This window comes from Athalia rosae, chromosome 1 (assembly GCF_917208135.1).
Source record: "Athalia rosae chromosome 1, iyAthRosa1.1, whole genome shotgun sequence".
NCBI lineage: Eukaryota > Metazoa > Arthropoda > Insecta > Hymenoptera > Athaliidae > Athalia > Athalia rosae.
Genome location: NC_064026.1, coordinates 15,728,166 through 15,741,028, shown reverse-complemented (window position 1 = coordinate 15,741,028; position 12,863 = coordinate 15,728,166). Strand labels below are relative to the sequence as shown.

Genomic DNA, 12,863 nt, shown 5'->3' with positions numbered 1-12,863 from the left:
AGTGTATATTGTATAATTTGGGGCACGTTCGGGGTGTTTATTTATCGCGTTTTCGTTAATCAATTGAATAATATAATATCTATAGGTATTATATACACACTCATGTAGATATATATCGGAAATATTGATAATAATAATAATAATATAATATGTTACAATAAAAATAATTCATAGACGTAACGATAACAAAAATGATGAAAAAACGCGTATATAAATATATAATGAAGTGTAAGGGAAAATCACGCGGAGTTATTATAAAACTAATAATTATTATTAATATTGTAATCATAAAGTGGGTAAAAAATTTGATATATATATGTGTATATTTGATAAAAATTATGATTCGGATGATTATAATTCCCGTTGCGTATCGGGGATCAGCGAGTATTTTAAGTAATTTATTATATATATGCGAGGGTGAATTTATGTGTTCGGAATTTTTATTCTATATCATCGGAATTTTTACCCCTGCACCGTTATATTGATAAATTATATATATATATACCTATATACCTGCAGCACGATTTTACGGTCACTGAAAGGACGAAGTTTATAGTTGAAGGTTTATAATAAATTAATTAATCGATAATTCGTACGATTGATAATTATTAATTACAATTAGTCAATTTCTCTGCCAAAATAGGCATAAGCGAAGAGTTTAATTATCTGATATTTTATAATATTATACGTCGTATACATCGGTGTGTGTTACGACGGAATTACGATACGCGCAGCAGTTTGGCAGCCCCAAATCAATCGGAGCAATTTATTTTACAACCCCGTACGTGAGTCGAATTTTCTAATATAAAATATATTATACATGATGCAATATGGGAATTTTCGTTTTTGGGAATATAAACGCATACAGATTTGACCTTTATTATCATATTATTTCCTTTTGGTTTCTATTTGCAACATGCCTGGACGAACGGTTTTTTTTTTCTTCAATTTTCTCTCCAGATCTGGAGAAAGCATTTCTCTATGTATGGAAAATGTACGATCGACTGACTTGGCTGGTCATTACAGGTTTAAAGAAAAAAGTATCCAAGAGAAGTTTGGTAATATTAAATTCATGCACATCGGCGCTGTCTCGTATTATAATTATTTCAATATTCAGGGCTTGAAAAGTTTAATTGAAAAACAGAAGAAAAAAAATCACATATGTATAGATATATATAAATATAGGTGTAATACTTACACGCATATTACGTATATATACCTATACATGAAGACGTATAAATATAGAAAAATAAAATACATAAATATCGTATATATACCTACCAGTATAATTAACAATTATAACATTATTATAGCAAACGGAAGTTAACGTCGCGTATTTACAATTAAAACCTGTATACTTGAAAGAATATTTATAAATATATATATAAATAATATAATATGATATAATATATTATATATATATTATATATCGAATATATTGAACAGGAAACAAGAAAAAAAAAAAAAAAAATGAAATTAAGATAAAATTTCCGCACAAGCTCGCCAGAACAATCGTTAGGAATTGTGCCTAGATGTTTAAACACGTATTCTATGGGATCAACGTCATTACCTTTAAAGATAAAACTAATTATTACTATATATACATGAAAATTAATTGAGTTAGATTATCTCACCATTAAAATTGGGATGGTATCATGATTGACCTCTATAGTTGCGAGAAAAGAAAACGAAAATTAATTCAGCACCATTTTGTCAGTTATTAAGTCTTCTCGCTACGCATAATATGCACATGATATTCCACACAAAGAATTTATTCTTCATCGATCGGAAAAACTAATCGCGTTAATTAAAATACCCGGAAAAATTAGAGAAGAAAAATGCAAAAGAAGACATTTTGTATTCGGCGAATCGCGAACGCCATGCATGAAAAGAAAAAAAAAGAAAAGCTATCGCGTAATGACCGATGAATATATCCAGATCCGAATGCTGAACTTATACAAGATGGATAATTGTGAAAGATCGAATCTCTTCGTCGGTTATTAGCCGATAGTATTATAATTAAATTCTAATTTAATTAAGAACCAGAAGAAGAATAAAGAAAAGAAAAGATATGTATACATATAACGCACAACTTACGTGATTCGCGAACTATTAAATATTCTTTTATATCATTGTCATATCTATATACATGTATTATATACATATATCTTCTATTTACCATCACACGTTATAATTTCATATCTATATTATTATACTTGTACCTACTAATCCATGTACCTATGTAGTCTATCTGTCTGTACTATACATATTATTATTATTACTATTATTATTATCATTATTATTATTATTATCATCATCGTCATTATATCCTCTTATTCTTTGCTGCTATATGTATTATATATATATATATATAATCAGACAAAAAACAAAAAAACAAATATTATTAAACTTTATCAAAATCTATATACCTTTTTACAATCTTTCATTCATTTATCCGGAAACGGAAGATGGAATCTCTTCTTCTCGTGTACACATATATAGATACGTATCTTTGAATGAAAAAAGATCGTATTATATATTTTCCTTTTACTTCCCTCTTGCAATTTTTCTACTCGTATATACCTACCTACCTACCTACCTACCTGCTCTCGTATTTGAGTCTTTGAAAACTACAAATCTACCTATAAAACTACAAGTACCTATTTCTTCTCAATAATCTTTATAATAACTTCGAAACGTTATATCTTCTATATTTCTTGGATGCGTTTGAGTTAATTTTCTTTATTTATTCAGTTATTCTTTTTTTGCAATTATTAAGATTGAGGAGGTAACAATTTGTAAAGCGGAATCTGCATCAGGGCTCCGATTCGAAATTTATAATGACAAATGACTTTCAGGTTAAATTTTCAACTCTTTTGGATTACGTTATTATGGTTATAGTTATTTGTATCAGAAATAGAAAAACAAGAAAAAAAAAACGCGCCAAGATTATCAACTCTCCTGGCATACAGGGAAACGCGGGGCAATGTGGGGTATCGGGGTAGGATGGGGTAGCCGAAAAAATGTGCGAAATTTCTTTCTAAAGGATCGAAGAAGACTTCAAACAGTTTGGATCGGAAAAAAGACACTTTAGGTTCAAATAAATATTTGTGGTAACAATATATTATTTATACAAACGAATTAACTGAAAATATTTACAATTTAAAATTAAATAGTTTTTGAGTTAACGTTAACAGACAACCACATTTATTTCCGTTACTTTTTTGGAGGGTACCTCGTACAAATAAAATATGGATTGTTCATCGTATTTAAGTTTCGCCAAACTCACGTACCTCGTTATGCCCCGCTTTCCCTTTGAATTATTATAGCCTCCAAAATCTATAAATACACGCACCGATGTCCTGTAACGCGCACAACGTGCTCAAAATACTTCACTCTCGCACACGGTACACGACACTATTGACACAAATACCGACACCGACAATGAAATTTGAAGAAAAGAGGGAAAACTAACGACAAAAAAAATTATCGAAAATTTCCATGTATTACTATAAGGTGTAAAATATATAAATAGGTATATATAGGAATCAGATTGGAACAATTTTCCAAAATTCTTATTAAATCAATAACCTGTAGTTTTATCGATGCGAGAATCGTTTGTTCTAATGAAACAATTACTATTAATAAGAAAAAAGTTGATAAAATAGGACAAACCAACATCGTCGGGTTCGAGGAATCCTTGATGAAAAATTTTTAGGAGGATATTTTTCGTTTTTTTTTCGTTTTTTTTTTCTTAATAGATCGTTGCGTATTACGTTGTTTATGCAACTGATTTCAATTTCTTCTCTTGTTTAAATTTATCAGACCATAACCTACGGTTGGATATCGTTACCGCATACACTGTATATTATATATTTATAGTGTATAAATATTTGGCACGATTTTTCGCTGTAGAAAGTATTTACGGGTTATAGAATAGGTAAGTCCTACAATCACGGGATATCAATAATCGTATTTACCGAAGTTGAAGAAAAAAAATTGTTTGGGGGAAAAAAGATTTTTTCAAAAATTTCATTTTCTGGTCAGCTTCTCTTCGTCCTTCTGGGAAATCGATCTATGATCCTCGGTCGCATAAATACCTAATCCGGCGCACCGCGGCGATGTCAACGAACTTTCGAAGGGACCTTGATCCTTCCGTCGAGTCGAAGTTTAATATAATTAAAAAACAGTATTCAATTTTTTATTCCTCTCACTCTTCAAATCGTTCGACTGGCAACTCTATTTTTTTCTAGCGTTAATTCCTTTTTTGCGAGGAAAATATCGGAACGATTTTATCCGTGCTAATTTCTCGACGGACCTCCTCGATTCTGAATTTTTTTGCTTCTTTTGGAATCCGTGAATCGTTTCTGCTGAGTCCTTGAAAACTTCGAGGGACGAAAGATCGGAGCGAATGAATTCACCTTCCGGTTCAAACATGTATATCGAGTAAATTGAAGTAACCACCGAGCGTATTTCTTTATGTGTACGGTACGGATTTAATATCTACAAGTACGATCTACTTTTACGCGGAGGACGCCCTCGGGCGAACAAGAAACCTCGAGGATTCTTCGATGCTGCAGAACTCGGAAAGGTCCGTCTATAAAAGTCTCGAAAAGTAATTAGACCGGATAGGGTCCCCACCGAGATGGTCGTCCTGCCGCCGCTAAAAAGCTCCTGGTAACAAAGGAATGCCGTGACGACAACGCCAGGGGCTCAACGATCGCTTGTACTTTCCACGTATTTACGTCGATCACCCGTCGTTCGTCGTCCAATGTCAGCCGAAGAAGAAAAACTGGTGTGGATTAAATGATACCCGACAATCGAGAGGGAGAGGGAGAGGGAGAGAAGTTGAGGTAAAAGAGGGAATGGAGAGCAGGTAAAGAAACAGCTAAAAAATACCCGGTAGGCACGCCCGTCGTTTTGTATTATCTCATTCCGAATTGCTGCAATGAAATTAATTTAAACTGGCAAAATGAATTTTGCAAATTTAGCGCAGATTTAAAATCGCGACGGATATACGTGAAGTTACGTGTTTCAATTCTGACAATGAGTCAATTATCCCGGGGGGTACCGCCGATTTCTCATAGGTTTCTATGAGGCAATGCACTGAAATAAAATTGACGCATGGGCAGCGACGAGGCGGCCTTCTCAGGAATTTCACCTTGAATGGCAATGAGCAAATATAACGCGGATTAAGTAATTAACCAATTAAGGTATTGTAACAACGTTCCAAAGGCGTATCGCTCTTTTGTATGACTAGCCCAAACGTCGCCACAATTACACGGAGTTGAAATAATCAATTGCCATTATTTACGGCGCCAAAAGAAATCTATGTGTACAAAGAAAAAAAATGAAAACACAACAATACCACCGGAGTGACTAGGGAAAATCTGATCGGGTAAGCCTCCAGCTGTTTTTACTATAAGGTGTATAAATATTTCATCAAAGTCTCGTACGTAGATCAATTTATTTCTCCTCTCTCTCTTTTCATTCGGATAATTGAACTTTTTGTACTACAATCTCTGCATTGGGAGATTTTTATTTCTGTTTCTTTATCTGAAATGGATAAGATATTTACAATGTACAATAAATATACGGCGTCGCGTCTAGAATAACAGACTGCAAATATCCTTCCGTTCCATTTCATTTGTTTCGGTAAAAATTCCGAAGCCGCGATTCCACGGGTTTTTTCACGATTTTCCGAGGTTCCGACCGAATCTGAGAATTCTCTGTACATAGACGTGGTAATATAGATAAATGAAAATATGAAAAATTAAATAACAAACTACAATATCCTCGTGTGCTAACAATAAGTATATATATCCTATGTACTACTCTAGTTATATTCGGTACATTTGATTGCAATTACATATGTATAATAGATGATATTTATGTGATTACGATAGATTACGATGGATATAATATATTTCTCGAAATTCGTACGAGTTTATAAAATATGTACAATAATTATAACGATATTCGGATCGGAACAATGAATATAATTGTAACGATTTACATTGTATACTTATACCGCGTGTATAGATTGGTTAGTGAATGTCCTTTCAATTCTTGATATATAGTTGGAACTTAAAGGTAATTAATAAAAATAGGTACAATTGTACAATTACGTTATACATACCTATACACATATACATATATATATATATATATATGCTATACACCAAAAAACTTTTGTTGAGTATATATAACATATAAGCGTGTATATTTATATCGCTCTCTACTTTTGGTTTAAAAACTTCCTAAAGAATGTGTATAAAATACTGCATTTCGGAAAACAGGTTGGAGAGGGTACAACAGAGGTATAGAGTCAATTGCGAATCAATATTTATTACCTTAAGTATAATAAATACAAATAACTATAGATAATACATATACATTATACTTATACACAAATTATTAACAATAATGATGAAAAATTCAATGGACTATAAACAAACCAAAAAAACAATAAAAAAATACACTAATAATAATACAATATTGTAACACATGGAAGATGTTCCGTATATATATAATAAAAAAGAATATTTACGTATAATGATGAGGTAAAATGTTAATTATAATATTGTTGAATTGATATTGTGAAACTTTAATTGAATTATTATACTATATATATTTGCATACATGATAAGTATATGATGTAATATTAATAATAACAATACTAATAATAATATTGATAAATGATTGTTCGTGCAGGGAGGTGTTCCGTATATAAAAAAAAAAGATTCTCACTGGCTATAAAATTCTGAATATATATGGGGTGTCTTGGGTTTGAAGGGACGCGATATCGGAATAATTCGATAAGGATATACGCGAAAAAATTGTTAATTTCGATCTGCCATCTTCGAACTATGCACCAAAAAGATTCTAATCGGAGACATAACCGGGGCTTTTGTTTTATAAATTTTTCAGTAGAAACCCTCATTTTCGAAATATTCTGTACAGCGATCTCATTTTAAATCCGACACCATCTATCTACGTCTATTTAATATACTCATGATTCGCGTCGGTTACATATATATTACATAAATAATAATGTAGTATTGATAATGTACACTAATTTTGAGAAAGGCTAATGAATCTTTTTAAGAATTTTAATAATCGTTGCGAAATTTACGTGGAAAATAATCGAGATAATACCGACCGGGCGAATTGAAATGAAAATATATACTTCTGCCATTTACACCGTGAGAATCGTAAGTAATTTTCTTAACATTGTAAAGCGTATGAAATTGAAACTCTTCGCTGCAGGCGCATGAATGATGATAAATATCAAATATTAGATCACGAATTATTAATCTGGCAAGATCTATGGGAGTTTGAATATTTGAATATTTCACCGTATAAAGATTATAGCTGTGCAAAAAATCAAGACAAAAAAAAAATTGCGGAACCTCTCACCTGTACTGTGATACGACAGCTTATATTTCGTTAAAGTTTATGGAAAAACCGCCCAAATATTTAATAGTTTAAACGAGTAAAGTCAAAAAAAAATTAATTAAGTAACTTATTATTATCGATTATATATTATCGTATTGTAACGACAGCAAAAATTTGTCAAAAGGAATATAGGAAACGATGGATTGAAGAATAAAAGAAAATAAATTAATAAATTAAATGAACAAATAAATAAAAATCAATAATCCTCAATGAAATATACTTCAGATTGATTACAACTGTCGATGTATCGGGATTATATAATATTGGTAACGCAGTTGTAATTAAAATGGCGATTATTGAACCTAAGTTGTAATTGTATAAAAAATATATATATATAAACATAAGATATTAGAATATGTAATTATAAATATAAAATAAAATCACTGCGTTATACGCAATTGCAACTCGAATCGTGTGGGTTTATTCCCAAAAAACCAAAAACATTAATGAGAATGAATTGATGAGTGACAACAATTGCAAAATAAATAAATGACGAGAAACTCTTATGATACCTGTATGGAAACTATTCTAATATGTATAATTATCGACGTTAATATATAGTACGATTACGTATACAATTAATCGCGTATCATATATTATATACAATTATATTGAATGATCATATACAATATACACTATAATATGATGTATCATTTTTATTTATTGACAAGTACATGGAATGATGCATGTACATAGTATATACCTATATGATATACGCCGACAGAGACGAGGAAAATAAAAGAGAAGACTTAGGGTATTCCATAATTATATAATATACAAATAATACCTAATAGTATTCTATTGTAAAACTTCAGTATTACATGTTATATATGATGACGTGAAAAAATTATTTATCATGTCTAACACTTTATTATAACTGCGTAGTCCACTTTGTTTTGAAACCGAAAATTCCCCAGGTACATATTATATGTGTGTTGGGACGACACGGAGTGCAGCATCATTACCTAAACGCAACTAGATATATTACCTACAAATGAAATATAGGAAATACATAATTATTGTAATAGAAATATAATACGTGCGCCGCTACTTCAGTTAACTGAAAAAAAAAGGGAATGATGACTAAAAAATTTATAAAACAAATTATAACATGGAAGAGAATAAAAATATTATGAAAAAAACAAGTCCACTTTAGTAGAATATTATGCTACAGGCTACAGCATTTTTCAATAAATTAATTAATCACCGTAATAATAAAAAAGAAATTTTAATAATGAGAAAACGATAATGAGAATAATTAATATTAACCACACCAATAATAATAATAGTAATAACAATAATAATAATAATAATAATAAATTTCCTACATTCACATTACTTGCGAGAACAAAGGCAACGTACGGGTCTAGCTTCGAGGAAAAAAATCTATAAAAAAAAAGATGGAGTGTTCTGAAGGTGACGGATCTCGTGAGTCGGAACCGATTTTGTGAATAAGAAAAATCCGTCCGCCTGATGTGTTGCTTTGAATTTTTACTCTCAAAAAGTGAATTCGCACACCGGTCGATCTAGAACATTGCGCCGAGGGGGGAAATACGAGATAATATTTCATACGGACGTGCCTGAGAGCGGAAGGTTCAAACTTTCATCTCGGCTGAAATTCATTTATCTGAGTGCATTTTTGAAAAAGTTATGAGCATTCGAAAAACGACCACACTCGCGCAGGAGTTAGGGTATTGCCTCCAAACAGTGCTTCAAAACCAATGCACCCTTACGAATGCCACTGGCGAACGAGCAGCAGAAGCCAATCAACGCTGACTACAAATACACGTGTTGTACTAGGTCAGTAAGGTTGTGGTAGGTTAGTTATATGGTGCGTTTTTGAAATAAACTTTGTGTAGGTATGATATCTATAGCGTGTCTATAGGCGTGGGTACATGCTATGGTGATTTGAGATCGATGGTATTGTTCTGGGCGATCAACGTAAGGGAAATTCAATCAAAAAACATGCTAATTAAATCTCAAAGATAACTGGTAGCTAATCATCTACATACTTGAAAGCACGTATAGATGGCTAATAATAGATAATTATTATTATCATTAATATTGTAATCAATTTACACGTATATAAAAGTACCATTGTATACATATAAATATTCATACGTATATTACTTTACATGGAAATGGAGATATAATTCCTTCTTTCTGTTGTTCAAACATTTTATGTTGTTTTTTAAAAAGTATAATAAAAATCTCGATAAATTCATCGTTTATCGTTACAGCGTGCGTACAAATAAGTAGATGCTGTACTGCAGATCGATGGAAAAAGAAAAAAAAAAGACTGAACCGCGAGAATGTTTGACACTCTCCACTTCCAGGCAGGTATGCCGTGGGTAGGTATACGTATAAAATAAAAATCATTAAACAAAAATATCAAGTTCACTTTCTGCTGGGTTATATGATTTCTTTCTTTTTTGTTTTGTTTTTTGTCCATTTTTTCAATACGATTCTATTTTGCTGAGATCGATTATGTAGTCGTAAACAAGTCGCGGTAGGATTTATATTACCATAAAATAATAAGCTATTCCAATTCGTGAGAAATTATCATTATTATTGAATCAACCGACGAGTAATTCCCATACAATTTATTTGAATAAATTATGGGCCACAGAATGACGAAAGGAATAATGAATACGAATGTCAAATTTTCGTAACATACGGGATATAGCCGATAGGTGAAAACACTACACCCTTTACTAATTGTCAAACATAGATGCGGTCTACGGTAAGAATTTTTTTATTTCTCCAGCATATATGTAGATTAAATATAATACGATAGGTACACAATTATAATCGGCTGAAAGTAGAAGAAGAGTAATCGATCGTGTGTGATTTACAAGACGTTATAAGCGATGTATGGAAATGGTGCGTATCTCAAAAAAGATGCTACGGTCGGATCGTATCCGTAAGGAATCACGTTTATGCTCGGTACTACCGGAGCAAATACGGCACGGGCTCTTTCGTAATGTGGAAAATCTCTCGATGTCTCGACCGATGACGCCGCCGCACCTTGTGCCGATGATTCCGATGCCTGCGATTCACTTGGCAAAGCTACCCGAGGAGCCACTGCGATCACTTGACCACCCGGTAAACTCTTCAGCTTCGTTCCCGCGGGGGTAATTAGTCCTGATTCAAATTGAAACAAATATATAATAACAACTAACCACTAAAACGCCAGAACATTTGATAAGAAAAAAACAAAAAAACAAATGAAAAGAAACTATCGAACAAAACAAAGATTCCGTCGCCGTAATAGCTTTGGAAAGAATTAGCACACAATGATAATTTTACTGGGCGTGGGTTCAGATCCAGTTTCACATAGGTGAATATTAATAATGACCTTGAGCGGGCGTTGCTTGCGGAAGTGATCCTTGTTCGGCCTTGGCACCGGCGGGTCTAACGGAGTAAACCGAGACGGAAGGTACGTCAAAATTGACAGGGATGAGGGGAACCGGGAGTGTCGCCGCACCCGATGCAATTACAGGTGCGACATGTTGCTCTCCTCCGATCGCGCGACCTTTCTGCTGTTGTTCGACATCCTGATGATTTTGCGACTCATCCTTCTTCTCGACCCCCTCGTCCGCCGCGACGCTTTTCGCCTCCGCTACCGACTGTACATCGGATCATGGACAGAAGTTTACAATTAGAGAAAGGGATCGTCATATTTTCAACGTAATCAACGAATCGTTGCATTGGCATACTTCCGCTTTTTCTTCGACCGGTGATTCTTTCGCTCCGGGTTCAGCAGCCGCCTCGACCGATGGAACTTCGTCTTTGAACGATTTCGCGTCCGCCGACGATTCTGCTACGACGGAAACACCGTCCGATTGATCATCCGCTGCAGCTTGTTGATTATCTTCAATGTTTCTTCCCGCGGCTTGTTCGACCGCAAGTAAATGCGCCGCTCTGGCGGCCGCAACTTCCGGGGTATCTTGAACGGGCACAGGAGCTTGAGGGAGGTTAGTAGCCGCAACTCGGAAACCGTGTTCTCCGTCAGCGGTGTAGTCGGTGCTTTGAACCAAGCCGGCGCCATCGACGTAGCTGTAGGAGCCTCGCGTTACACCGTCGACGGAACGGACCTCGGAACGTGCCTGATAAGGCGCACTGTAACCGAAACTGTACTGTCCCAAACCATCCTGATAGCCCAGAATTATTCCCGCTGGCTTACCAAAAGCTACGCTGAACAAACCAGCCCCGAAAAGTAGGAGCACCTAAAATTTAACGGAGTTTAGAGCGGTCTTCGAGAATTCATATTCTCGTAGATCGTGCGGTAATAGCTTACGGATAATTTCATGGCGTTTTTCGAACGGGGTGATCACTGTTATTTTTGTTACTCGCGCGCAGAACCAGCGGAGCTGACGACTCGATTTGCACATTGACGTCGTCGGGTGCCCATCTGACAGCTTATATAGAGCTTGATCCAGGGGAGTAACCGGGCAAAAACAGGACCGAGTATATGCCACGCCCTACGCGTAAAGTTATCTGGTCTTTTATTGCGAATTTGTAAACCAGATGAGACGAGGATGGAACTACACAACGTGGACATACATGTCTGTGTATGTAATCTGAACGAGAACAGGTTGTGCGTCGAGCAAGACGCAGCGGAGAAGCAAGGTCAACATGCAAGTTCAAAATACTTCTGCCCGTGTACTCCTGTCGCGCATACGTTGGTGGTTGGGTGGAGGATGATATTTTTTATACTCTATTTTTTACTCGTGTCTCGCGAGTACAAGGAACGCGTTTCCCGCAGCGCGAGCACATTGCCTGTCCTAATATGTCAGCCGGCATCGAGGTCGCGATAATTAAAGGGGTGTCTTTTTAAATTATTTTGAAAAATTCTCGCCAGCAACTGCCGTACGGAGAGGGTTCCATTCCTTTATTTTCTCATAGGACAAGTAAGGTCGGTAAACGATCATGGGTGCAGATTATCAATAAAATTGTGAGAATCCTTTCGAACCATTACGTCGCTGTACTGAACCAGTGAGTACCTGTTTTATCACCGCTATTACTCGGGCAGCTTCGATTTTGATACCGAAGAGCAAAAGTTGTACTGGCAAAGAAGGAAATACGGGAATGCTTAAAATAGATCTCATAACATATACTAGCTCTCTCATCAGCATCAACCCCATTAGGTATGTCGTTTCGGTGGGTAATATCCGAGGTAATACCCACGCAGAGAGAGGCAATGGTGAGAGATTAATTCCTCGTTACTGATGTAAATCTCTGGTTTAATCGACTGATCGATTCCATTTGGTTCAGATGTCTGTCGACACACATCACTTCCGTATTCGAAGAAACCATTTTATAATCTCTTGAGAAGTGTGTGGTTTTTTTTCTCTTTTTTTCGCCACTCATGAGTCATATTAACAGTGACATTATGATGATAA

At 34.5% G+C, this 12,863-nt stretch overlaps 1 protein-coding gene across 2 annotated transcripts; it reads right to left on the bottom strand.

The window, feature by feature from the left end:
- Positions 1-10,197: 10,197 nt before the first annotated feature.
- Positions 10,198-11,880, bottom strand: LOC110117249. Of its 2 annotated transcripts, XM_048656184.1 has the most exons (5): positions 11,759-11,867; positions 11,645-11,687; positions 11,178-11,580; positions 10,817-11,087; positions 10,198-10,602 (listed from the first exon to the last, which is right to left on the bottom strand). In XM_048656184.1, exons 1-5 carry the CDS (start codon positions 11,850-11,852, stop codon positions 10,310-10,312), a joined length of 1,104 nt encoding a protein of 367 aa, XP_048512141.1. In that variant the 5' UTR covers positions 11,853-11,867; the 3' UTR covers positions 10,198-10,309. The 2 variants fall into 2 exon arrangements, with proteins under 2 accessions (XP_048512141.1, XP_048512150.1); XM_048656193.1 differs by having other exon boundaries at positions 11,178-11,687; positions 11,759-11,880.
- Between the last annotated feature and the right edge of the window lie 983 nt (positions 11,881-12,863).